The 27,436-nt window shown below is 53.3% G+C and overlaps 1 protein-coding gene across 2 annotated transcripts in view; it reads right to left on the reverse strand.

The window, feature by feature from the left end:
* Positions 1 to 27,436, reverse strand: part of PLXNA4 (plexin A4) — a 614,743-nt gene that overhangs the window by 54,899 nt on the left and 532,408 nt on the right. For both annotated transcript variants that reach the window (XM_081243430.1, XM_081243431.1), the window contains 7 exons: positions 22,579 to 22,779; positions 16,920 to 17,016; positions 16,413 to 16,603; positions 12,360 to 12,511; positions 8,070 to 8,187; positions 2,914 to 3,050; positions 1,487 to 1,651 (listed from right to left, as the gene is read on the reverse strand). In XM_081243430.1, coding sequence (XP_081099556.1) covers positions 1,487 to 1,651; positions 2,914 to 3,050; positions 8,070 to 8,187; positions 12,360 to 12,511; positions 16,413 to 16,603; positions 16,920 to 17,016; positions 22,579 to 22,779 — 1,061 coding nt within the window. The remainder of the gene's footprint in view (positions 1 to 1,486; positions 1,652 to 2,913; positions 3,051 to 8,069; positions 8,188 to 12,359; positions 12,512 to 16,412; positions 16,604 to 16,919; positions 17,017 to 22,578; positions 22,780 to 27,436) is intronic.

Here is a 27,436-nt window from a genome sequence, read left to right on the forward strand (position 1 = left end):
CTCGAAACCCAGAGAGTCTCTCGGCCCTGGGAGTGTTGGCGAATGAGCTTCTGGTGTCCAGCCATCTCCCGATCTTCTCGGTCATCAATTCGACACACGTTTATCGAACGCCCCCAACACCCATCGCCATTCATCAGTAACCCAGGCTGTTGCAAGCAGTGTAAAGCCACGTTTCTGCAGAGCCCCACCCCATCCCAGACTCCGTTAACTGCAGTGAAACCGCTGGAGCCCCGGCCCACTCAGAACGCACCTCCAGCCTCCCTCTTGATGTGAGCGTGACTGGGGGTGACTGCCGAGTGCCAGGAGGGACAACACCTCTATTTCTGTGCCAGTGACACGAGGAAGGACTGAATTAAACCAGGCTGTGAACGCCTTCGGGAGCCATAGAGTTTGCCTAAGCACAGGGGGCCGTGCCAACTTCCTGGACTCACCAGGCCCTGGGGGCAAATCCTGGACTAGCTTTTACAGGCTCTCTGCCCCTCTCTGTCTTATATTTCTCTGCTTTCAGGTCACGGCTAAAGCTTATAAGGCTTGGGCCTTAGAGACTAACTGCTGAGGACAACCAAGCTGCATCTCCCAAAGGCTGCCTTTTGTTTGGGTGTAAGGCCCGGTGGCAAACTCTTTCTGTCAAGGGCCAGACAGTAAATATTTTAGGCTCACTGGGGCCATATGGTCTGTCACAGTTACTCAGCTCTGCTGCAGTGGTGAGAAAGCAGCAAAGACAAAACATATTTGGATGAGCATGGCCGTGTTCCAATAAAACTTTATTTATGAAAGCAGACGGACGGCCAGATTTGGCCCCCCAGCTGGAGTTTGCTGACCCTGGTTTACAAGCTTGCTCTCCGGACTGGACTCGTCCTTGACCCCCATCTCAGCTTGTGGTGACCACATCATGCTCTGCCCCCTCTCCTGACCCCACACATCCTCCAGAGCTGAAGCAGACGGTGGGGAGGGCTGAGGACGGGGCATGTGTAGGGGTGGGGCAGAGGGGGTGAGGAGGGAGGGGAGACGAGCCAGGCGCTGCACTGGGTGTTTGTACCTCACGTAACCCTCTCAGTGTCCCGCGAGGGAGTTGACTGGTGAGAAACCCTGGATCCGGGGAGGTTAACTAATGTTTAAGGTCACTTGGCTGCTAAGCAGTGGAGCTAGGCTGCACCCACTCCTTCTGACCCCAAGTCCACTCCCCCCGAGGCCCCTGATACAGCAGTTTCCCCATGATCAACAGGGGCCTTGCCATCAGGATGCCCTCTGTAGCACCTTCTGGCCTCCTAATGTGCCCAGCAATCCTCAAATCGGCCCCCAGGGCCGGGTCCTGCTCAGAGTGCTTTCGGTGGAAGGAGGGAGCCCCGGCAGGAGGGTCTGACCTGGGCGGGTGCTCTGAACCACCACCCCCAGTTCATCAGTCCCCATGGCAGGACTGGGCCCCAGAACTCCCCTTGGCTTTTGAGGGTCGAGGAGGGAAGCCCAAGGTCAGGGCAGGCCCTACCTGATGATGCTCCACTCGGGCTCGATCCGCACGATGGTAGGATCCTCCACGTACTGGAAAAACAGGTCCTGGTGGATCTTGGCCCTGTCCACCTGCACCATCACCTTCATTTCCAGCACCTCATCTGAGGACGTGGTGTTGCAGACGATGTAGGACGGAGAGCGCCTGCGGGAGGGAGATGGGGAGCTGGGCTCCTGGGTGTTGGGCGGGACACTGTGGTCCTGGGTCGGGGCCCTCCCGTGCCCCTCCCTGTTCATCAGGCTTGTCAGAGGCAGTGGGGGAGCAGCGCCCCGACACAAAGCCCTGAGAACTACTGACAAAGACTCTCTCCTTGACCAGACTGTAGACGGGTTCCTCTGAGCCCCCTTTTTGCCTAGGCTTCTTCCTGAGGCCCTGTCTTTGATTTGCCGACCCCCATTTTTAGCAAGAATCCTGCTGACTTAGTTTGGCAAGAACCCCCCCCCCTCCCCGATATCTGAGTACCCTTGGTATCTAATCAAACTCGCCTCCTTAACCCTTGATGTCTGGTCACCCTGACTGCCTTCTGCAAGAGTCCTGTTAAGCCGGTTTAGCAAGAGTCCTCCTAACCTCCTTTCCTCTTAGTAATTTTCCATCCACTGCCTCCCTCGCTCTGCCCCTTGGCTGTAAATCCCCAGCTGTCTGCTGTATCTGGAGTCAAGCCCAATCTCTTTCTCCACTGAGCCAGTCCTGACACCTGTTGCACTAGTCCTGAGCAAGCTCTTCTTTACCATTTTAACAAGTGTCGGAGCCGTTTTTTGTCTTGAACACTCAGGCAAGGCCTGGCCTGGCCTGACTTCAGATCTGTCGCAGCCCTCAGCATAGCTCTCTCCCAGGAAAATCTCTCTCTGCAGAACCTCACGCCAGCGGCGCAGGGAATGTCCCGGACCACACCTCTTCTGGTCCTGCATTCGGTGCACCTCTTGGCTCCCTCCCGACCCTCACCCCCGCCCCAGGTTCCTGGCTCATGGACGCTGTGCTCTCCTGGGACTGGATGGTGGAACCAGGGGAGGGAAAGTCGGCTGCCCCTGGAGGTTCAACCTCAGCCAGCTCTCGGCAATCCCGGCTGGCTCTGCAGCAGCTGCCCAGGAGCTAACCCACGGGGAAGGGGCCCGAGATTCCAAACTGTGTCCCGTGGAACCCTAGGGTCCTGCACAGTGGGTGGTATGCGGGCACCAAGGCTAAACCGTGGGCAACGGCACGATGGCCCGTTCCACGGAAGGGATGGCCTGGCAGGTCCCCGGGCTGAGCCACAGCCAAGTATGCCCAGAAAGTCCTCTCCCAAAGCGAATGGTCACTTTCTCAGGGAGGGGCAGGCACCTCCAGAAGGTTAGCCGGAAGTCTGCTGCCTGTCAGCCCCGCCCACCCTCTGGGCTGCGAACCCTGGAGCCTGCCCTGAGGTGAGTTACCTGTGGAAGAGGCAGGGCTGCTTCCCAAACATCACCCCCACGTTGCTGCCCGCGTTCAGGTTGGTGCCCGTGATGGTCACCTGTGTGCCTCCGGACATGGGCCCCCGGCTGGGCTTCAGGTCTGAGAGAGTCAGCGTCTGTGCAGGAAAGGATGTGGCCTGAGGAAGCACCCCACTCCCGGATTCCACTCGCCTTCTGGAACCCTTAGTCATGGCGGCCTCCCAGGGAGCAGGCTCAGTTTACCAAGGCCTGCGGGGACGGGCGAGCACGTGCCTCTCTACGCCAAGAACAGTCATAATCACATTAGCTACTACGCAGTGACCTTTTAAGCGACAGGCTTTATATTTTATGTGTATCTCCAGTGCGATATACATTTTTTTTCAATCGCCCTATCTGTTCTACAAGGTAGGCATTATTCCCCATCTAAAGACAAGGTTCAGAGATGTTAAGTAAAGTTTCCGAGGTCACAGAGCAAAGAAGCGGCCTGAGAACTGACTCCAGAGCTGGAGTTCTCCACCACCTCTCCAGTCTCCAGTGAGGGTCGCTTTCAGGAAGGTAAGCTGCCCCTTCCACGGGCCTCTCCAGAGAGCTGCCCAAAGCACCCAGCGGCCAGAGCAATGAGACGTGTGAGCCCCAGGGAAACCCAGGAGGAGAAGCAAAGAAGGGTCAGTGGACTGAGTGAAGAGACAGATTGGGGATGGGGGTGGGGATGGGGGTGGGGATGGGGGAGGATCTGTGAGCTGAGGATTTGGAGTCTCAGTTTGTTCTTTCATTAGCATTTTAATGGAAAAAACTTTCCTAAGTCCCAGGTGAGAAGCCTGTATCTGCATTTAAATGAAGATTTCTCTCTTCTCTTACTCCCTTAGAGAATTCTGCACCAAAAGTTGAACCCACTCAGCTCCTCGGAGCGGGCAGGCAACCTCCCCTCCGAGAGGCCTCGATCCATCGATAACACTAGGGGAGGAGAACAGAAGCCCCAGCGAAGCCTGCAGCCCCAAGGCCTGGCACGTGTGCGCCCCAGTCCCCACACAGGGCACACGCGTGGGGACATGCAGCAGCCCCGTGACACCCACCAAGCCAAGCCGAGGAACGGCTTATGCTGGCTCTGGCTCAACCCGAGACCCGCGCTATGGGGGGCGGGATGAGACTGCTGCAAGAGCCTTCCTTTCTCAGCTTTGCCTACGCCGTGCTGTGTGACTCAGCACAAGTCACTTACCCTTTCTGATCTCAAAGAATCAAAAAGTGGTCCTCTCAGAGGCGCCTGTTTTCTGGTTCTAACTTCCCACAGATGGTGCCTCCGCCCCACTGTCTGTAAAGGGAGAGCTTTCAGACCTGCCTCCTGCTGACCCCCCACCCCCCGGAGAGGAAAGGGAAAGTGAGGGAGTTACTTAAGGGGTAAGGGGCAACGTGGAGAGGAGAACAAGCTCCCTGGCAGCCTAGGGGTGAGGGGCCTGGAAGGGGTACAAGTGAGGAATCCTGCTGGCTTTGCAGTGGCCCTCCTGTGTGGGGCTGGCTGGGTGCTGAGTTACTCTGGGGGTGGGGAGAGGATGATATGGAGACACGTTTTAAAGTTGGGAGAAACTGTTAATTATTCAACATTTGCTTCATAAATATTTGTCAGTGGGTCTGCACGGGAAATCAAGTTCGGCATTATTTGCCATCTCTTCCCCTTGGCTCCCCCCCTGGATGGAGGCAAAGAGGGGGGAAAAGTGCTGCCTCTACAGAGATCTCCAGGGATAGAACTGGCAACAGCCCAAGAGTGCTGATCTGCGGTCTATGGGCCTTGGTGTCGGGGTTTTGGGTGAATAAACCCACACATCAGAGCCTGGCCCGATTTGTGGAGGGAAACTGAGGCAGACCCAAACCTCGGCACTGGGAGGGGCTCCCCAGCATCCCCAGGCCCTGAGAGGCCCCCCTGAGAAGGGGCTCGCCAGGGGCTTCCACGGGGGTCCCAAGAGTGCCACCTGCCAGCTGCCTGGCAGGGTGGGAAGGCAGTGAAGGCTCAGAGGTGCTGTGGGGGGGGCGTGTGACAGAGGGGCATTCTGTCCCTCCTGCCTCCCTGGTATGACTCACGGGGGACCTCTGCCCCTCATTCCCACCCCGAACCCCTCGGAGCTCTGTTGTCAGCAGTGAGGGGGGGTTGCTCAATGACCAGGTCCTTCATGCAAACTGGGGTCTGGGAGGAGACTGGGGTCCATGGCACCATTTCTACCCCCCACAGCTCTTCCCAAGCGGATGTGCATTGCCAGGATAGCGCCTCCAATAGAAAAGTGAACACGAGTCTGAGTCCCAGGGACCCACTGGACCAATGCGTTTTGTTGTTGTGGCAACAACTCGCACCTTCCCTGCCCTTCTGCTCCAATTTCTCCTCGTCCCCGTCAACCCCCCTCTCCCCACTCCCTTCTGCTCCCATCTTTTGGTGCCCTTCCATGTCACACCTTATGCCGGGAACAGCCTCCCCCTACTCGAGATCCATATGGAAAACTGTATTCGGCCTTAGGCAGATCCTGCCTTTCCTTCTGGCTCCTTCCTTGAAACCTTCCCGTAATACCTTACATCCAACCACATCCTGCTCCCAGGGTAGAAACACTCACGCAGGAAAGACCCTCCCTTTGAGCAGAAGGGGCTTTTGGTTGTCTACCACATAGATGTGTTATAAGAATTAAGCCCAAGAGCAGGTATCACAGAAGACAGAGACAGAGAAGGGAAGGGAGTCAGGCCACTCAAAGGCTTGAGGAAGGATTGCACAGGCAGGGCAGAACAGACCAAGGAACCTGGACAAAGTCTAGAGGCAGTGGGCACCCTGGGCTCTTCTTGAGCTGGGGGCTGACATGAAGAAAATGGTATCCCCCAGTGTGGCTGGACTAGAATGGGCTCAGACAAATGGCAGGGATTTAAGGGGGCCACTGCAGTAGCAAAGGGAATGGGAAAAGTAAGACTCCAGGACATGGTGATAGAGGGACTGACATCAGGAATTAGGGGAAGCCGAGCCACAGGCCACCAAGATGGTGGGCCTGGGTGACAGGCCACTGACAGAAATGGGCAAGGGAGGGGGACACGCCGTTTACGGGAGCTGACGGACCATGGGAGGTGATGGCAGGACATCCAGGGGGCGGCGGCCTTTGAATTAGTCACAAAGGTAAGAAGCCTGGCTGGAGACACAGCAGAGACAGCTGAGGCCCGAAGGAAACATCAGCTTAATGAAGTAGCGGCCGTTCTGGTAGCGTTCACTTTGTCACCGCAGAGACCACAGGATAAAAACTGTTCCAGGTAACTGACTGGCCAAGGAAATCCAGTGCTTGCTTTGGCCATGCAGCGGTGTCCTCCCTTTTACCACAGCTGCCAGGTAATTTCAGAGCCAGATTTCATACCCAGTTTTCGTATGCCACGCCACACCTCTCAACTGCTTGGGGAGCGCTGTCCGTGTCTCTGCCCACCTCAGTCTCTCTCTCCCTCTCGTTATCTCAACTCTGCTGGAATAACAATGTCTGTGTATATAAATATATATATATATGATATACTATATATATATACATTTATGTAAATATATATACATTCATCACTAGTTGTCTTAAGGTATATTGGGTTTAACTTGGAAATTCCCTCAAATCCTTTCCGAAGAAGGTGGGAGTACAAAGGCTAAACGAATAGGTAAAACTATACACATCCACTAAATCCATGACGTGTGTGTTCCTCTAAGTGAGCTCCTGTGTGGGTTTAGTGGCAGCCATGTTTATAAGGTTGGTTAGCTTTCAAAGGGTAGAGAGGGCGGAGTGCAGAGGTCAGGATCCAGGCAGAGAGGGGCATCTGAGGCACATCCCTCCCAGGTTCACACCCACCCCCACCCTCCGCCCAGTCACATCATGTGAAAGTCCTCCATCTCCTCTCTCCTTCTGGACTGTGGGCCTCCTGGGGCAGGGGCTGCATGGGGTCTGACTCATCACTGTAACACCTGCAAGCCAGGCCCATCAAACTATACTATAAAATGCAACCAATTAAGCAAGTATTTATCAAATAACCTAGGGAGAGGTATTGCAAGGTGATACATGGTTGTCAGTTAAAGGGAGGAAGAAGAAAGAGGAGGAAGGCAGATGAAAGAAGAGGGAGGAAGGAAGGAAGGAAGGAAGGAGAAAAATGGGCTTCTATGACATATTTCCGGGCATTTGATACCCAGTCATAAAATCCATCATTTCAGGTTTCCAGCTTCCAAAAGCAGCTCAGAATCATGAGGAAATGATCTCGTCACATCTGGCATTAACCAGAGAAGTTAACTGGATGGTAAAACAGTTTTGGCAATGATGCAATGTATGTAGCAGGGGATGTGCTCATGTCTCCAGCATCCCTGTCGTCACAAGGCAGGGAGGTTCCCAAGTCCCCCTGCTCACAGAACCCCTCACCAGGGCTGGTCTGGTGCCCTTTTCAGGGGCCAGGGAGGGTCCAGGCTGGAGGGAATGTGAGGGCAGGGGTGAGATCTGCAGAGAGGCCTTGCGGTGGGGAGGGAAATGTGGGGAAGGGTGTTGGGGCGAGAGGGAGTAAGACAGGGATAGGACGATGGTGAGTGAGGAAGGTGGGATGACTGGGGATAATGGGATGGAAGTGGTGGGGTGCCAGCACATGGGGAAAGGGCAGGGCACAGTAGTCATGGTGGCAATCATAGACATCGTAAAGGCAGTGACACTAGAGGCGATAAATCTATTTTATCTAATTTTCACAATAATACCATGGGATAGATGCTTATGATTATCATCCCCATTTTACAAATGGAGACACTGAGGCACAGAAAATTAAACAACTTGCCCAAGTCCACCCAGGTAATAAGCGGCAGAGCCAGGGCTCAAATCCCAGGAGTCCCCAGGCACAGCCCACATCCTCACCCACCGTGTCACGCTGACACTCAGCCAGAAGGGGACATTGGGGCCCGAGAGCCAAAGCAACCTCCCTGGAGCTGCAGCCCAGCCCAGCCCAGCCCAGCCCAGCCCAGCCAGGATGTGAATCCAGGTCTTCCCGGCTTGCAAGGCTGTGCTCTCAAGCGCTGCAGGACGGGACTCCCACGACTTTGGCCTGGGTTTGCCCACAGAGGTCTAGAAGGGCTCAGCAATCATGGTAAAGAGGTCTGTGGCCTGTGCCTGGCCAGGCCGTTGGTGGCCGGGACTCACCATGAAGTAATAGAGCTGCGAGGACCTGGCCATGAACTCGGGCCGACACACAGCCACACAGATCTCCACGAAGCCGGCGTGCTGGCTGGGCTTGGCCTCCCCCATCTCACACACGATCCTGCAGGGTGGAGAGGACAGACCCCCATGGGTCACAGGAGGGTCACAGGCCTCCTTGCCGTGACCCCTGGGCCCTACACCTACCCAGGCCTCCTTCTCTGTAGTAAGATCTCAGGGATGGGCAGGGAAGGAGGAGGTGAAAGATACCTGATTCCTCCCTTCGGGGGCTCCTCCCTGGTTCTCAGGAAATGAGGAAGTGTGACCCACAGGGGTCTCCTTAGAGGCTCTCGGTAAAATGTGACTTAACCAAGGGCACACAGCCATCAGACAGGGACCTCGGAGCAGGGACCTAAGGTTTGCAAGTCCTCGCCTAGGAGCTCTTTGCTCCCAAGGCATGGACTACCCCAGGCAATGCTTTCTGCTCCCAGTCCCCACCGGGGGCCTGGCAGGGGAGGGGGTTTTCATGCCGGGGGGAGGGGAAAGGGTGGGGGAGAGTCATACATTCTCCCCTTTAAAAATTTTTTTATTGTTTCACTTACAAAATTGGTTCATACCCTTTGAAAGCGAGACAATATCAAAACGTGACAGTAAAATAAAGTGTGCCTTTCTTCACTACTATCTCTCAAAACGGTGGTGTATAAATAAATCCTTGCAGACCTTTCTGTAGACCTATGCAAATATATAACATATATAATCTCCATTTTATAAATGAAGAACTGAGGCACAGAAAAGTTTGGCAACTTGCCCAAATATATAGATGTGCCCATATATCCACGTGTGTATATATATTTATGTCTGATATTACGCACGCATATAAACATAAATGGGTATATATACACGTATACAATTATATACAAATGTACATATGTAAAGAAACATATACATGATTTTAAAAATAAAAGTGGAACTTAACCACCCATTATTTTTAACCCCTCCCTTTTTACTCAACAAAACAGCATGGACTTTTCCTAATGTCACAGTACACACAGCTCCGCTTTCTTCTTTTTAACAGCTTCATGGTATTTCGTAAGAGGCCTGTGTCATCATTTATTTAACCAGCCTCCTATTGTTATATATTTAACTTACCCTGATTTTTCTCCTACTCCAAATAACCCCGCCAAATGAACCAACCTACACACCTCCTTAAGCATTGCATATTTATTAAAACAGATTTCTGAGAAGGATTATTTGTGCTTTTAATGTTTGATAGTAGTGGGAAATAATGGTCCAGAAGGACTATCCCAATTTTTCCTTCCATCAACAGCAACTGAGTGGGATTACTTCACTCTTTGTCCAACACTAGATATTATCAGTCCTTTAAAATTTTTTCTAATACAATAGGAAAAAAAATCTCAATTTCATTTTTATTCCCCTGATTACTGGTGAGGTTGCATGTATTGTATGTGTGTGTGTGTGTGTGTGTGTGTGTTTAAATCTTATATAGCCTTCCCTGTGACTTGTCTGATGCCCTCTCTTTATTTCGCTGATGGATTATCTTTTTGTAGGAGCTTCTGAATTAGGAGAATTAACTTTTCTCCATAATAAATACTGAAATTATTTTCTCCCAGTCGATCCCTTGTTTTTCAACTTGGTTTATAAAGTCTTTTGCCATTTGAAAGTTTAAAACTATCTGTGTGGTTCAACTGCTCATTCTTTTACTTTATGGCTTTCACGTTCTGTGTGAGAGTCTAGCAAAAATATATGCTTTTCTGTTCAGATAACATAATTAATCCATGTTCAGTTTTTTAAAAAGTACATAAAAGCACTTGCCATACCTAAATTCCACTCCCACCCCAACTGCATCACCCAGAGGTATCCATTGTCAACATATTGGTGTACAAGTTTCCAGTCTTGCTTTCCTTTTACAAAATTAATTATAAACTCTGTATTCTGCTTGGGAAGCTGTGTTCTCACTTAATATACCTTGAGTATATGCCTGGTCATGGTTCTTCTACATATCACATTTAATGGTTGTGTAGTTTACTGTCCTATGTATAGACAATAATTTATTAAATTAATTAATTCCCTATTTTTAGATATACAAATTGCTTCCACATTTTCACTGTTACAAATAAGGCCAAAATAAGCATTCTTGCAAATAACTATTTGTGCATTGTTTATTTAGGGAAAGTTCTAAAAGTATTATGCCCAGGCTAAAGATGTTTGACCTGCATTTCCAAACTGCCTTCCAGGAAGGTCGTCCCAATTTACCCTCCCGACATGAATGTATGAATGTGCCATTTCTTATGCCTCTCACCTGCACTGGGTGGGCATTAACTTTTAAAAATTGTTCCCCATTTCATTGGTTACTACTGATGTTAAACATTTTTTTAATATGACTTTAGTTCTTTGTCTGTCCTGTGAATTGCACATTCATGCTGTTTGCTAATTTTGTGATAGTTGCCTTTTATCTATATCTTTTATCTAACCTCTTTAAATGTTAAGAAAAATCATACTGTAACAGGCCATAACAATACTCTCAGTTTATCATTCATATTTTTACTTTGCACACAGAGTTTTTGGTGCACAAGTTTTGTCTTACATACTCAAATCTCCTAACCTTTTCCTTTATAATTTTTTCTTTTGCAGTTATACCTGGAACACCTTCCCTTTCTTGAAATCAAATAAATTCTCACCTGCATTTTCTTCTAATCCTTTCACATTTTCATTTTTTACCCTTAACTCTTTAATCCATCTGGAATTTACTTTGGTGTATAATGTGAAATAAGAATCTGATATTGTACTTTTTCCAAGGGGTGAAATTGTACCACTTATTGAATGAGCTTTGCTTTCCTTGCTGATTTGAAATGTCATCTTTATCACATACTAAATTTTTATGTATCAAGATTCTTTTTCTGGTGTTCTATCTTATTCCACTGATCTAACAAGTATCACGATATTTAATCTCGTGGCTTTATAATATTTTTTTTTTCTCTTTTTGCGGCACGTGGGCCTCTCACTGCTGTGGCCTCTCCCGTCGCGGAGCACAGGCTCCGGACGCGCAGACTCCGGACGCTCAGGCTCAGCGGCCATGGCTCACGGGCCCAGCCGCCCCACGGCACGCGGGATCCTCCCGGACCGGGGCACGAGCCTGCATCCCCTGCATCGGCAGGCGGACTCTCAACCACTGCGCCACCAGGGAAGCCCTATAATATTTTTTATATCTGGCTATACAAGTCCAGAGTAGGGTGTTTTAAAGTTCCCCAAATCACAATATATCCGTAGCAGCCTGCTTTGGTTTTGTTCTAGGAAGGACAAAAAGTTGAAGGAGCCACAGAAAGGTTTTTGGGTAAGTAAGTGATGATGGACCAGGATGGGTCCTACCAAGCCTGGAGCCTTCAATCATCTTATCTACTACGAGTGTTTTGGGAAGAACCAGACGGAAATCAAGGAGGAATTGAGGACGGCAGGACTGATGGTTCCAGAATCACACAATCTGGGTACGACTCAGCCAGCACAAGCATAAACGCACTCACCTACCTAAGTGAGCCCTTGCAAAGAGTCAATAACTTATGCACACGGGGACAAGTGGCAAGGTTGCACTCCGGGAGGGGCAGCAAACAGGGTGTAGAATATAGATTCTATTGCGCTGGTGAGTATTTATTTCATGCTTGTGTTTGCTGGGCTGGAAAATTGTATTTACTTATTTACAAGGCAATACATGACTCACAAACCTTCCCTGCCATGTAGGTTAGAGGTCAAGGTCACTCGTTGAATGGCCCACTCCGTGGACCAGCAGACTTTGCTGGGGAAAAACAATCCAAGTCCCCACAGGCCTGAGAGTGGGTGTGAAGGTTCATTCTCAGCCTCCATAGAGGGGAGCATAGGATTAGCTTCTTCTGTAATTGGGGGAGGACAGCGGTGGGGAGTTAGGGACAGCGGAGGGAGCTCGGGTAAGGAGCTGAACTCACACTTCTGCAGATTTTGATTTTGCTTTGTCTTGTCCCTACTCAACCTCACACCTCAAGGAGGTAACGATCACTTTCCCCTCTTCTCCCAGCCATCTCCCCCTTCCCCTTTCTGGACTTCCCCCAATATGGCAGCTAGCTAGTTCGGGGGCTGGGGAGTTGTAGGAGTCCCCCACACCCTAGAACGTGAGGGACATTCTCCTTTTCTGTCCATAAGTTCTAAGACCATCTATTGTTGATCGGGGAAGGTAAGTCAACCCCAACCGTCTATTTATATGGACTTCTCTTCCCTGCTCCTCCCATGTCTCAGACGGCCTCCACTTACTGTTCCGCAGGGATGTAGCCATCTACCAAAGGGCTGCACTCCACGCCGGCCACCTTGACGTGGGAGGCGATGTCCCGGAATTCCAGGCCCAGGTTCTCCCCTCGGATGGTGACCTTGGTGCCCCCTTCCCGGGGGCCTGTCACTGGGATTATCTAGAAGGAGGAAGCACAGTAATCAGACACCAAGACAGAGCGATCCCCCACTGCTGACGGGGCAAGGGAGAGGCTGCTGGCTTTTTCCTATCTCCATTCCATTCCCTGAGTTGAGTCCAAGTCCACGAGGGCACCCAGGTCTGGGACCGTCAAGGGGCAAGAGCCTCTGGTAGAATAGTCTGTGTTTGTGTATGGTTTTAGGAGCAGCGTTCAAAGCCCCTTGTTCCTCTTCGCATCTCACGGAAGAAGAGAGAGAACGTGATCTGCAGTGTTACTGGGTAATTCACAGAAGATCGGGATTAAAGCCTTCCAGCATTTGCTCGTGTTGTTTCCACTCTCAATGAAAATGAACAAGCCTCCTATCAACCCACACAGCCCTCCACACGATGGCATCTACCCAGCTTTCAAGAGCCTTGTCAAAAGTCACTTCCCCATCACCAGATGTTCTCTCGGTTTCTCTCCACTGAGATTTCAGGACACCTTCTTTGTGCTCTTTTCACAGTAACGTTTGGGTCGGATTCCCCACCCTGCAGCCCCCCTACCCCCACCTCTTCAGATCCTGAGTCCCTGAGAGCAGGGATGGTGGTGCCTCCTTTCTCTGTGTGAACTTTCCAGTGATGGCACCATATTTTATTTCTTGAGTTGTAATTGTACTGAAAACCCCAACTATCCAAGCATCTTCCTGGAGTTAGAAAAGCCTTCGTCACTGCTCCTCTGCCTTCATTGTTTGGCTTGGTTCATTTGGGTTTAATTTAGACTTTACCCTCATACACTTGCCTAAAATGACTGGCTTTCTCTCCTAAGACATCACTGTTGATGCTAAAAACCCATGACTGCAATGTTAGGATTCAGCCACCAAGGGCCTGCTTTGAGGTGGCGGCTCAAAGTTCACGTGATCTAATTATAACCTCCCACAGCAGTGACCTTAGTGCAGAAGACATTCCATGCCAGCCTCTCCTGGCATTTGACAGACCAGAGAAGGGCCCATTTCCTGTTCCTGGTGTCTCTGAACACCAGCACCTGGATCTCGGCCAACGTCAATGGGATCACAACTGGAGGAGCCCAGGTAGGCTACCTCTTACTATCTCCTACTCTCTCCGTCCCCCCAGGGTCACAAGTGGGGGGTTCCATCCTGTGGGGAGGGTGAAAGGTGGGGAAGGGAGTGACAGCTTTGCCGGGCTTTGTAGGCTGTTCACCTACAAAGCTCAAGATACTTCCTGCTTCTCACATATGCAGGTGTGCACGTGAGTGTGAGCGATCATGAGTGTGTGGGTTTGCACATGCACGTTCCCACTGCAGTGAAAAAAAAATAGGTTCTTTGGAGACACAGGCTTGTTTCTGTGTGAGGGAGATAGACAGATAGAGGGGGGGGTGGGCAGTGGGAGTCCCTGTCCTTCCCAGATGCCTGCCCAACTAGTCCCCAAAGCGCCACTGGCACCTGGCAGCAGCATCTGCATGGTATTTCAGCCCTGGCTTGTCGTCCTGAAAAGGGAGTTTTATCTCTGGCCCAGTCCATGGTTCCCCAGGATCCCTGGAGGGCTGCTGCCAGTACGGAGCCAGTAAATAGCGTCCGTCGCAGGGAGGTTTGTTTAATTTGCCATCTCCTCCCTGTGATTTTTTTGGTCTCAGGCCAAGAAGAAAGCCAGTCCCACCGTTTTCACCAGACACACCATTAGCAGTCCTGAGAGGCAGCCCCCTGGGGGATGGCTTCTTGCTACGGGGTTCTGAGGGTGGGGGGCGGCAGGAAAGGGTGGGGGGCCCTCGTTCAGATGTGGCGCCAGAGGCATCCACCTGCCCTCCTTCTCCAGATAATTCTGTAGGTAAAATACATAAGTATCTTTCCCCAGCTTGAGAATCACTGTTGAGATTCCTACCCATGCAGGAGACTGAAGTCAGGGCTGAATGAAGCTCTCAGCACCTGGAAAACCAGGAATGTGGAGGGTGAAGGTGCCAAAGTGGGGGGCACATCTAGAGGGCCACACCCGAGAGGCTGCTTTGCCAGAGGAAGCTGCTTACCCACAAGTCAAGCTCCTTCCTGCTTTTACACATCCCCGGTGGGCATGCAGCATTTGTGAGGAAGGGTCGAGGGAATGTATGGGTGTGTTTGCCTTTGTGGTGGCAGAGGACAGCAACCCAGTAATCAAGAGACTTGGCCTTCAGGGTCCCTTGATTTACACTTTGGTCAGAGTAAATCTGAGCATCGGACTTTTCATGTGGGAAAGGGTGATAACAACCTTGGCCTTGGCAGGCATCATGGATTGAACTGTGTCCCCCTAAATCCATGTGTTGAAGCCCTAAACCCCAGCACCTCAGAATTGTGACCTTCTTTGGAGAAAGGGTCTTTATAGAGGTAGTCAAGTCAAAATGGGGTCATTCAGGTGGGTCCTAATCCAATAGGGCTGATGCCCTCATAAAAAGAGGAAATTTGCAGAGACACACATGGCAGGAAGTCAATATGAAGAGGCACAGGAAGAAGACAGCCACCTACAAGCCAAGGAGAGAGGCCTGGAACGGATCCTTGCCTCACAGCCATTAGAAGGAGCCAACCCTGCAGACACCTTGATCTCAACTTCCAGCCTCCAGAACCGAGAGACAATACATTTCTGTTGTTTACAGCACTTCACTGCAGCAGCCCTAGGCAACCACACAGCAGGGTTGCTGTGAGGCCGGATGAAGTGAGGGATATGAGGATATTTCACAAACTCTGAAGCACCACACAAATGTTTGGCCTGTGATTGTGCCCGCTGTTGTAAGGGTACCAGATACGGGTGTTTGTGAAACTGCACAGAGCTGGATGCCCAGTGTCCCCTCACTACGGACGGACAGACTGAGCTTCCTTCTCGTCTTCTTCCCTCTGTCCCCCCGTGGCATTATTATCATCAGCATCAACCATGGCAAAGAGGCACCGAGCACCTACAATGAGCTAAGTGCTGGGCCACAGGTGCAGATGTGTCAGACACCATCCTGTAGCTGAGACATGCACGTCTTTCCCTTATTTTACGAGCGGAGCAAGGGATTCCAGCCCGGCTGTGGGGTACCTTAGAGGGTCTTCGTGCCGGGAGTGTGGAGGTGAAGACACCAGGGCAGTGATGGGCTTAGACACGTGATTTTAAAATGATTTTAACAATGTCAGTGATCAACGAGGAGGAGGAGGGTGATGAGATCCCCACGGGCTGGGCATGCAGCCAGAATCTTGCATGGATTCGCTCATGTAATCCCTGTCACTCCCCTGTGAGGTGGACGCTTTGACCCAGGGCACGGGTGAGCAAACTGAGGCCTGGAGATAGAGATGAGGTAGTCCCAGGGGACCCAACAATTACTTGGGATTAGCCAATGGAGCTGGGACTCAAACGCTGCTCTCTGTGATCCTCCGTCTGCATCTTTAGCACTGCCCCGTCCCTCACGACTCCTTGTTCCATGGGCCCGTGTCCCCTCTGTCCTCCTGAACTGTGCTCCTGGTCTGTTTCTGCCATTTTACAGCTTAGGTCTTGCTTCGTGTGAGTCCCTAGGCCTCTCCACTTCGACCAGCTCCACCTCTCCGGGGCTGGGCTTCACACCCTTGACCCCCAGGCAGCCTCCACGCACAGGCTGACTGCTTAATGAGGCTGCAGCTGATGGAGCTTCATGGCCTCAGGACTCTTGGAGACAAGGAAGGGGTGTCGAGGATCTCGGACGCAGCTTACACGGAGACTCCATAGGACAGTCGAACCCTCTCTGCTCTCGACCTCCCTTGATGAGGGAACGGCCTCTGAGCCAAGCCTAAAGCTGCTATGGATTTGCAGGGAAATGCTGGGCACCTGGTGGTCACGGGGGACACCATGCCAGCCATGGCTCCCAGGGCCCTGCCCGTGGCAGGATAGGGCTCAGCGGCCCAGAGCGCGCCCAGCGGACCACGGCTCACCTCTGTGATGCGGGGATTCGTGCACTTGCTGTTGGTGCCCGACAGCTCCAGCCAGTGGCTTTCGTGGATGGGGCAGTGCTGCCGGAGGGTACACTGGCCCTGGCCCTGGCACCAGCCGCATTCGAAGTCCGGGTCCGCCTTGAGGCACAGCCCGCAGCTCTCACGCATGGCGCCGCACTTATAGAGGTGAACTGTGGGCAAAGGGCAAGGGGGGGCTTGGAGGTGGGGGCAGGGGGCTGGGAGGGGCCCGGGAGTGTGGACCAGGAGGGCAGTGCTGGCCTGGATGATGGGACGTGAGGCGGCCTCGTCCCCTCCGCCCTCTGGCCCGCGCTGCTCCCTCTACGGTACTCCCAGCAGCCGTCCCCCTGCGGTGAGCAGTCACAGAGCAGTGAGGGCGCTGGGGAGGCACAGAGAGCGGACTTGGCTTGGGTGGGGGGACGGAATGGCACTGCCCACCCATGGGAGCTGCTCCTCCCTCCCCAGCCTGCCCGGGCCCTCCCTCCGCACCTTTGTTCTGAGCTGGGTTATCAATGTTGAAGTGCCCGTTCCACACGACTGTCAGCTTCACCGGCAGGTTGTTGATCTCCATCCCTTCATAGGAATACTGCAGCCAGGACCGGGAGGAAAGGAGAAAGCTGGGTCACAGAGATTTCAAGGGGGGGCCCAATGTTCGGCCTGGGGTCCGCAGAGTGCACGGGGTCAAAGGCAGGCCAAGATGGTGCGTGCATGTGTGTGTAAGCACACATAAGCATGGGTGGGCAGGGTGGGGATGCACACCTCAGGGGACCAGAACAGGGGGTCAAGAAGCTAAGGTGGGGAGATGCCAGGCCTGGGGGGACACCCATTTGGAATCTGGGTTCACAGAGCAGATTTGAGTAAGTGGCTTGGCCACCTTCTGCGGAGGCCTGTTCCTGCCAGCTGGGCTCTCCCGTGGAAGTTAGTGAGAGAGGGGCCTGCTCCCGCCCTGGCTGCCCAGGGGAACGTGCCAGTCCTCAATGTGACTTTGGGAGCTTTAATTTCTGGGACATGTTCAGGCGAGGTGGGTGCTTTACCAGAGACCTGGCCAAGCCTGATCTATTTGCAGGCAGGGAGAGTGGTTGCAAAGGGGAAGCAATGAAGGAGCTGTACTCTTCAGGGGATGAGTGGCTGAGGGTTAACAGAGAAGAGGACTGGGTGAGACCTCAGAGGTGAGGTGGGAAATCCTGAGGTCACCCTAGGGCACAAACCCGGGAATCTGGGTCAAGACTCCAAAGGCTCCAAGACAGAGCAGGGGCCCCAGCTCCACAGCTGCCCATGGTGGGGCGGCAGGGAGCTGCCTCTAGGCCTCTGGGCCCTGCTTCCCTGCCGAGCTCTCCTCTAATGCTCCACCCAGCTGGGTCCATCCCATGGGGCTGCGGTGCTAAGGGGGAGTGGGGGTGAAGTGGGAGGTACCTCTCAGGCAGCCCCCAGTATGCCCGCCCCCATCTGCCTTCTGACAGCAGGCATTCTCTCTCCCCGGGGAAGGCGGGCAGGCAGCAGGAGCTTGGAACCTGCCCTGGGCAGCTTTTCCAATCCCTACCTGATGATTGTCTCATGATTCCCCTAGATTCTGCCCACCACAGGGGCTGGGATGGAGGATCAGAGCTGAGACAGGTTTTCTGCAGAGGAGGGGCTGAGGATGGGCGATTTGTTGGAAGAGTTCAGTCCAGGAGACTTGGTCTGAAGTCGTGCTTGCAGAGCCAGTGGGCTCTTTTAATGCAGAGTTTAAGTTTGGTGGGGCTGGGCCGTGGGGATGTTCGCGGCTGTTTTGTCAGGCGGCTGATGCTCCCTCCTTCATCGAGGGGAGGGCAGCGCAGAAACTCGGGAATGCACCGGCTCTGGAGGGTCTCAGGGCCTCTGCCTCTGTAGCTTATCCGTAGGGGCTTCTAAAGGAGATGTTATCATCTTAACCTGGGAAATTGCCCTATATTCCTGAGTGACAGAACGTGCTCCATGATGAACGTGCTGATGCTGTCCTCCTGCAGAAACCTAAGTAGGGTGTGTGTCCAGCCTTCTTCGGGCTCTAACCTAGCACACCAGAATTTTTCACTAACTCCCTGGTGATGACGCCCAGGCCAGGGAGCCACATGTGGTGTTTGTCCCACAATGGCGGTGGTTTGCCGTGTACCATCCACACTCTTGTATAAGCTCCCTCGAGATCGATGACACCTGGGCCAAGGCCAGGGTCTGGGCTGAGCCATAGAATAAAGCAAAGCTCCCTACCCCTGCAGAAACAACACTGGAGAATTTTTTTTTGATCATCCCATAACTCAGCTGGGGACTCACAAGCTTTTTGCCACGTAGCCCACTAGCCAACTCCCCAGAGATTAAGTTTTTCGCGTCTGGGTGGGTCATTCCAGGTCGTCCTGAGTTTTCTCAAGAAAAACCTCTTCCCCTTTCATGGTGGTCTATGGACCACCTTCATCAGAGTCATGGGGGTGGGGCTGGGGATGAGGTCTACTAAATGCAGATTCCAGGGCCCCACCCAGACCTGCCGAATTGGAATCTCTGGAGACAGGAGCATTTCCAGTTAGGTACCCTGAGTCTGGTGCTGCTAAAGTTAGAGAATCGCTGCTCCTTGCCATCTGCTAGCAGCAGGGAGACAGAGGACAGCCAAGGGGTAAGTGTGGGGGGGCGTGGGGGGAGAACCCTTTCCAGACGCCCCTTCCCATCTCCTCCTCTAGCCAAGCTCCACTGCCCCCATCCTTCCCGTCCCCTTCCTCCAAGGCCCCAGTGGGGGAAAGGTGGCAGGGGCCAGTGTCAGGCTGCTCCGACCTCTAGGAGGGATGCTGGTGGTGCCTAAATCGGCATCGAAGCCAGGCTCCTGCCTCTGAGGTCCGGGTCTGTCCAGGACCCAAAGTGGAAGCAGCAGGCAGCAACCAGGGGCGTGTTGGCTGAAGATCAAGAGAACCTTCAGGCCCCTCTCAGGAAGGACCTGAGATCCCCCAGAGAGCAAGGCAAGACATACCGCCCATGTATGCATGGGAGTGTCTGCGTGCATGAACGTCTTTGCATGCGTGCATGAACGTCTTCGCATGAGTGCTGAAGCAAGAAGAGGTCTGTGCACATCCGTAGGATCTATGCATTCAGATGTGCGTGTGCATGTGAGCACACACGGGCACACACGTGTACTGCCGTGTAGGGGCTCCGCAGTGACCGGCTGTGTGAAAGTGGGCAGAGGATCCGAATCTCAGACTCCCCACGTGGAAAGTGGGAATTACACGCAGTGCGTACCTCACGGGATTGTTGGCAGGGTTCAAGATAACCATCCGATGCTCTGGGCACAGTGCCTGCTGCAGAGAATGAGCACCCAAATATTATCGTGTATTTGAATCTATGTGTGTACACTTGGGGATGCTGTGCAAAAATATACCTGTGTTCCCTGTGTTTCTGTTTACGTGGAATAATAATAGCAGCACTTATTGAGTGTTTCTGCACCAGACACTTGGTACATATGGAGATGGATGCATATGAGAACACTTATGTGTTCAGATGTGCGTGTGTGTGCACGCATTTTCTTTTTGAAGGAAAAATACAAAAGGCTTTAAGGATCAAATATGCCGGGCATTGCTTCCTCTTTCTCCTCCCCATTCCTGAGGTCTCAATTCTAAAATATTACAGAAATCATTAACCCCGGTGTTGCCCACCAACCCCTTGACCTTCCCCCTCTAGGGAGGTCACGCTCCCTCCTGGAGATGCCCTCTCTCCCCCTTGACCTGCATCCTGCAGGGGGAGGGGCGGACTGCTGGGGGCCCTGGACCACTGGCTCGCATCCCCCGCCACGCCCCACCTCTGCTCCACTGAGCATTTATGGAGCCCTCTATGATCAGTGGGCAGTTGGTCCGCACAAAGCCCAGAGCTGGGGGAAGAGTGTTTCAGGCTCCTATGGGCCAGGAGGTTAAGGGTCTCCGTCAAGGTCTGGCTCATCGTGGCCCAGCTCTTGGACGATGCTGCTTATCACCTGGGGAAAGAGTGAACCCCCGTTTCCCTACCTTCTAGAGCAAAGAGAAGACCTCTGTATAATTTGGACGCTCTTCCCTCCAACCATTCCCTTGTCTGAGATATTTTGCTGGAAAGTTCTATCATTCTCTCACCAACGTAAGACACCAGTGTATGCTGTGTCCATCTCCAGGACCCCAGAGACTCAGCAGACCCATTCCCAGCTGTGTTCCAGTAAAGCAGGAAGGGGGAAAGTTTACCCCCTATCGGCCTCCCTGTCCTTGTTTTGCACGCAGTAAACTGGGGCACCACGAGAAACCATGGGGCCACCGTGGGTCAGTGGAAGATGGGCCTAGAGCCCTAAGGCCTCATGGCTGGCACTGTCGCCGGCCAGCTGTCCCCTGCGGCCCACTGACTCCCGTGATTGCCACTGGCTGAGGGGTGGGACTGGGCACTATTATTAGCAGCACTTGACATCTCCTGGAGCCTCTGTCTAAAGGAAGCCACGAATACCCACAGTTGCTTCTAACTAACCCTCCTCCAACTGCTGCCTGTGAGCTGCCCTGTTCTCTGCCAACAGGCCCCTGAGGGCTACAGTGATTGGCCCAGGGCCTGTCCCCAAATAGTGGGCTGGAAGTGACCTGCCTGTCCACTCAGCCCTGTGTCACCCCATGCAGAATGCTCCTGTGTCTCTCTTTTCCTTCTCTGCTCTCCTCTGAGACCTCCTCTGCCACCAAAAATCAAGGGTGGTGGGGCGGGGTTGATTTCTCTGTTGGATCCTTCTCTCCTCCTCCCCCCATTCTAGAGAGGTCATTTAGAAAATGAAACAACAGTAACTTTTATTCCACGATCCTCTCTGAGGCAGATCAGACCCTGCTATAAAGTACTCAGTTGCTGGTTTTGGCCTAACCTTTGATTAGGGGGTGTGTTATGAAACTGGGTTTAAAGTTCTGAATTTGCTGCTTACTTGCTGCGTGACCTGGGGCTGGTCACTTGCCCTCTCTGGGCTTTAGAGACTCACCCGCCCCCAGCCCAGTCACAGGATCAAGTAAATATTCTCTCAGGTCTATTCCTGCCCTGATGGTACGTTGGTTGTTTTCCATAACTATGGTAAGGGAGGCTTGCCCCTGATTATGACCCCAAAATTTTTTTAAGGAAGTCACTTGACAGCAAGCAGCACCCTGGCCCAAACAGCATTTCAACTGGGATCCCACTGACTCCCTGAAAAGAGAGGCTCTTGGGAGGTCAGAGCTGAGCCCTCCTGAACTGTGTGATTCCAGCAGGTCCTGGTAGGCAGAGGGGACCCTCCTGGAACCTACTCTTTGTGGGGTACACCTCCTGTTGCCTCAGTTTCTAAGACTTGAAAATGGTAGAGAAACAAACATTCCCATCACCTTTCTTACTAGGGTGTTGAAGTGAAAAATGCAGGCAGGCAGAGTAGACTGAGCTGGCCAAGTTGCTTTGGAAGCAGGGCCTGGAGGCACTGAGAATTGTCCCTGGGGGTGGGAACGAGAGAGAACGAGGGAGACCAGAGCCGGGGCTGGAAAGGCCACAGGGCCAGTGGGGGAGCTGGCAGGCAGTGGGTGCACTATTAGGGCACACTGTGTGGTGACCAGGGGTCAGGAGAAGGCTGTGGGCAGCAGGGGGCTGCTGACCCATTGTTGGTCCAGCATGGACCCAACCTGGATTTCTAAATACTGGGCAGGGTTTGTGTGGATCTACACAGCACAGCCCCGGGGGGCTCCTTCTTATTCCAAGGCTCCTTTTGCAGGTGCTGGTCTGTCTCAGAAGCCTCATGTGCTGGCAAACAGCCTCTGTGTGGCTGTACGGGCCGAGGTGCGCCTTTGTGGGCTCAGATGAGGCCCCTAGGTCAGCCCTGGTAGGAAGTCAGGACCCAGGGTTTCCAGAGCTGCTCTCAGGAAGGAGGATGGGCATGCCCTGTAAATACATCTGTCCACAAAGAGCGCTCAACAGCCCCAAGGTGGGCCCCAAAGCCCCTTGCACCGCAGCCCCTGTTGGGTCACCACGACAGGGCCACACCTGCAGGCAGACACTTGGTGGACTTGGCTGGGCTGGCAGGGTTAGAGGAAGCAGTTGTTGGGGGGAGCTGAGCGGTTCTGTGGGTGTTTGGGGCAGTCCTGCCGAGCGGAGCTGATCTGACCCTAGGAGAGAGCGCCCCGGCAGGTGGGGACACGGGGCGGGTACTCACAGAGGTGTTCTGGCACTGCACGCTGGAGCTGTTGAAGCGCAGGGCGGGCACCCTCTGCTCGCTGCCCTGGATGCTGAGGATGCACTCGTACCCGCGCTGCCCTGACTGCGGCTGGGGGAGGTTCTTGGCCTTGAGAGTGATGGGCTTGATCACCTCCACGGGCACCAGGATCTTGTCCAGTCGCAGCAGCTGCGGGCAGTCCTGGGGACAGACAGTGAGGCTCAGGTCGGGCAGCGGGAAGCCGAAGGTGCGGGAGCCCCTGGTATCACCCAGATGTTCTCAGACTCCACCCTCCCCAGGACCCCCCACGCACGGCCCTCGGCGCTGCTGCCCACCCCCGACTACCATGGAGGAGGCAGTGAGACTGAGCAACCCGGGTCCCGGCATCACCACCTTTAGGCCCCTCCTCACAGAGCTCGTCCCCTGCCCTCTTCAGCTCCTTTTTCAATGCACTCCAGACCCTCTGGTCCAGACTCCCGGTGGTCCCCTCTCAGCGCCCTCCTCCCCTAGCAGACTGACCCTGCTGGCTGGCCGTCCTGTCCCACTTTGGGCTGAAGACCGCTTTGCCTCAGCTCCACGCTGCCAAGAGCTGGGACAGAAGTGCCCCAGCGAGCAGCTACACAGTGACACAAAGCCCTGGGCCGAGGCTCTGGAATGTGAGTCTGGAAGGGGTGGGAGGATCTTCCATAAGGCATTTGGGAATGTTCTGAAATGAGCCCCAGAGTCCTTTGAAATTCAGAAGCTTCTGACTGAGCTCCAGGGATGGCCGGACCCCAAGAACATGCCCCTCAGAGCAGGTACACTCCGAGTCCCCTCCAGCTGCTCCTCCCTGAGCCAAGGGGGGCCCCTGAACACATTCGGGCCTGGAGGAAATGAACCACTGGGCCCCTTTTCGCTGGAGCAATCAGCTCTGTCCAGAGGGGGCTGGGGGGAGAATGGGGTCAAATAAGGAGCACGGTGCTCGGCCCTGCTGGGAGGCGGGAGCTGGTGTGTGGCTGGATTCACAGGAGCTGCGTGGAAGACAGCCTTGGCCTGGGCAGGAGTGAGGCCCCGGGACAGGCAGGTCCCACCAGCCCCAGATTCCTCCCCCTGTGGCACTGTTTGGGGCGTGCCCACCAGACAGATGGCTTCTGGGCAGGTCGACAGACAAAAGCATGGCTCACGCATCCTTCGTGAGGACGCTGCCCCGTGGGCTCACTACTCTCAGGGGCCCCCCTGACCTCAGCCCACTTCCCCAGCAAAGCAAGGTAGAAAGGAGGCCAGGGGAAGGGCAGATGGGAGGGGCCCCGGGCAATCAGGCACCCGGCGGCTGTCTCCCCCCGGGGTCTGAAAACAAACATGAGCCCCTCGGTCACTGAAAGCTGGAGGGAGAAGAGCTCTAGGGCCGCTGAGCTTCTGACGAGCTGTGGAACCCTGAGCTCATCACGCATCAATCCCCACTTTGAGACTCAGCTACCTCATCTGTCAATTGGGTGGCATCCAAGGCCCCATTCGGCTCTAACCAGTCCTGAGTCCATGATTTGGGTGGTCTCACCTCTGTTCTTCCCGATTACCCTGTAGCCTTGCTTTAGGGAAGCACCCCAGGCCCATTAAATGAATGCCCTCCTCTCCTCCAGGCTATCCATGCCTTTATCCTGAAGAACGGCTAGACGGGGAGCAGCAGACCCAGCAATTCCACTTCTGAGTTTGCATCCAAAAGAACTGCAAGCAGGGTCTCGGAGAGATACTTGATGCCGCCCATGCTCAGGGCAGCAGTACTCACAACAGCCAAAAGGTGGAAGCAACGGAGGTGCCATCACAGATGAATGGATAAGCAAAATGTGATATATACATGCAATGGAACATGATTCAGCCTTAAAAAGGAAGAGAATTTAAACACACGCTAAATCACGGGTGAATCTTGAAAACATTATGCTGAGTGAAAGAAGCCAGTCACTATAGGACAAACACCACACGATTCCACTCATATGAGGTACCCAGGGTAGTCACATTCATAGAGACAGAAGGTAGAAGAGTGGCTTCGGGAGCACGAGAGAAGGGGGAAGTAGTGTTCAATGGGTGCAGAGTTTCAGCTGGGAAAGATGAACAGAGTTTGGGAGATGGATGGTGGTTATGGCTGTACAACAACGTGAATGTATACACTTATCGCCGCTAAACTGCACACGTAAAACTGGCTAAGATAGTCGATTTTATGATATGTGCATTTTGATGCAGTTTAAAATAAATGAAACAAAGAAGAGCAGCAGGGAGGCAGGCCAGCAGCGGGGGGAAGCGATAGAGGACACGGCCTGACCCCGGCCTGTGGCCTTGAGGCTCTAGATCGTGGGGGTCTCCAGGGACCCTGAGGCCCCACGTGGAGCGAGACTCTTATAGTTCCATCCCGTGCCCTCGCCTCTGCTGCCAGCGCATCCCCCTGCTCCGGCAAGCTGAGAACTCAGGACACGCCGAAGACAAGAGTGATTCTGTGAAAAGGACGAAGCCCGGGCTGCAGCGGGAGATGTGTGAGGTTGGGGACTCAGGAGAGAAGACGGATGACAAGTGGGGAGCCGTGAGCCAGAGGGGCCGGGCCAGTCCTGACCCCGCGCTTCCCTCCCCCCGAGGACCTGGCAGCTGTCCCTCTCCTAAAGCACGCACAGCCTGACCTTGCCTCCTGCTACGAGCTGGGTCTAGGGTTGCATTGCAAGTAACAGCAGAGGAGCTGGGATCTCTCATCCCCAAGTCCCACAGGAAAATACGGCGGCTCAGGAATGGTACACTGAGGGTGTCTGAGTCTGAGAGTCCTCTGAACCAACCCAAGCATCCCTTCTACTTTGCAAAGGAGAAACCAAGCCAGGGAGAGCAAAGATATTGGTTCAGTGTCAACAGACGTGCTGGCAGCTGAAGAACTCCCAGGCCAACCCGCCATCTTTCCTCCTCTTAATGAAAGAGGCAAGTTCCTACTGGCAGTGGGACCACCTTAGGATGGGGTGGTGGGCCAGGACTTCCCAGAGAGGAGCTGGGGGCCAGGGGGCTCCGAAACTCTCCTGTGGTGAGCTGGAACCTCGCCTGGGGGCTGGACCGATTCTGGTCCAGGCTGGAAGCTAAGCCTCTCTCTCTTTCCCTGTAAGATTCTCACTAAAACTTGTTATGAGTTCTCTAGTGAGTCCTGATTGCCAGTGGCCCCATAATGGCCTCGTGTGCATGTAAAAAGGTTGGCCACTCTGAGACTAAGTTCATTAATAATAGTCGGAGCGGCCCAGGGCTGGGCTGGGCCCATTTTCCTCTGGTGGCACTGCTGACTGACCCCAGCGTCCCTCCTAATTGAAATGTAAAATGGCAATTTTTCCCTAGACAACAAGGCATAAAGGGACCATTGCCACCATGCTGTCCCCTCCTCTCACCCCATCTCTCCAGACCCTGCCCAGCCTCATGCTGAGATCCCGGGTACAAAACCACCTCTGAGTCTGATGCTCGCAGGAAATTTCAGAGTGACTTCCACGTTTCTCCATGACTCTGAGACTCTGTTTCCCAGCATTTCGGCCGTGGTCCTCACCTTTGCGCTTTCTTAACTAGAAAGAACCTGGTTTGGGAATCCCATACGTATAAGTGCAAGTCCATTTTCCTCCTGCTAATTTGGGTCTTGAAAGGACTCTAAACATTGCTCGGCTTCACTACGAACGGGGATTAAAAACTCACCCTCTACAGGGTCATCTGGGGCGAAGTCCATGAACTACCACGTATAACGCGTCTGGCACAGAGGGAGCAAGTGCTCAGAAAACGTCTGTTCTTTCCTGGTCCTTCCCCCTTGGCTCAGGCCGCACCTGGTCCCTCAGCTACTCCCGTTTCCTACCTCATTTCCCAAGGATCCGTCTCCCCTGCCCCCGCCTCTGTGTGCTTTTCCATAAACACCCATCAATTCTCATGGTCCAGCCTATCCACCCCTTCGAAGCTTCAGAGCCCAACAATTTCAACAGCTCTGAGTGCCCCAACACAACAGGAATGGCTAGGGAGGTCCCAGTTCTGTTCACTGCTCATCTAATGGCAGTCCCCTCTTCTGGAAGGTTCCATGCGCTCTGAGACAGGACCTTCGCCAGCCAGCCACGTGGCCTTGGGCACGTCCCCAAACCCTCTGAGTCTCCTCATCCATAAAATGAAGAGGCTGGTTTGGATTCCACAAATTTTATTGGTCCCAATTCTAATATTAACCCAGTAGATGACCTGGGACACATCCTCATATAACCTTTCTGAGGCTCAGTTTTCCCATCTTTAAAATGGGGGTAAACAATGCCTGCTAAACTAGCTCAAAGCATGGTATTCAAAATATCGACCACCGCATGCTGGAGGAGGTGGGGGTCTTTGCAGGGTAGGTTGGTCTCCTGAAAGTGCCATATACCTACCAGGAGGGAAGTATTTTAATAACTGGTATATTGTGACTCGGCATAGTCATACGGGTGGGTATGGCTCTCATAGGTAATGCGTGATACTGTTATTCTAGCTAACACAATTAACACAGTGCAAGGGGTACAAGGTTTCAACGCAGTGCACGTCCCATTACCTCCAACACCTTACACAGATTTTGCCACGTGCCATCTTGTTTCATAGCACAACACATATAATCACCACCATGTCCATGAGAAAGAAATTAAGCACACCAGTTATCTCAGTTCCCACAGGGACCATGAGCAAAACACTCTCACCATCATCTTACTGACTTTTGTCCCCGGATGATGATCTAGCCCCCTTACAGAATTCCTTAAAAACATACTGCCCTGGGCTTCCCTGGTGGCGCAGTGGTTGAGAATCTGCCTGCTAATGCAGGGGACACGGGTTCGAGCCCTGGTCTGGGAGGATCCCACATGCCGCGGAGCAACTAGGCCCG

The sequence above is a fragment of the Mesoplodon bidens genome, assembly GCF_964165515.1.
Source record: "Mesoplodon bidens genome assembly, chromosome: 9".
Classification (NCBI taxonomy): Eukaryota; Metazoa; Chordata; class Mammalia; order Artiodactyla; family Ziphiidae; genus Mesoplodon; species Mesoplodon bidens.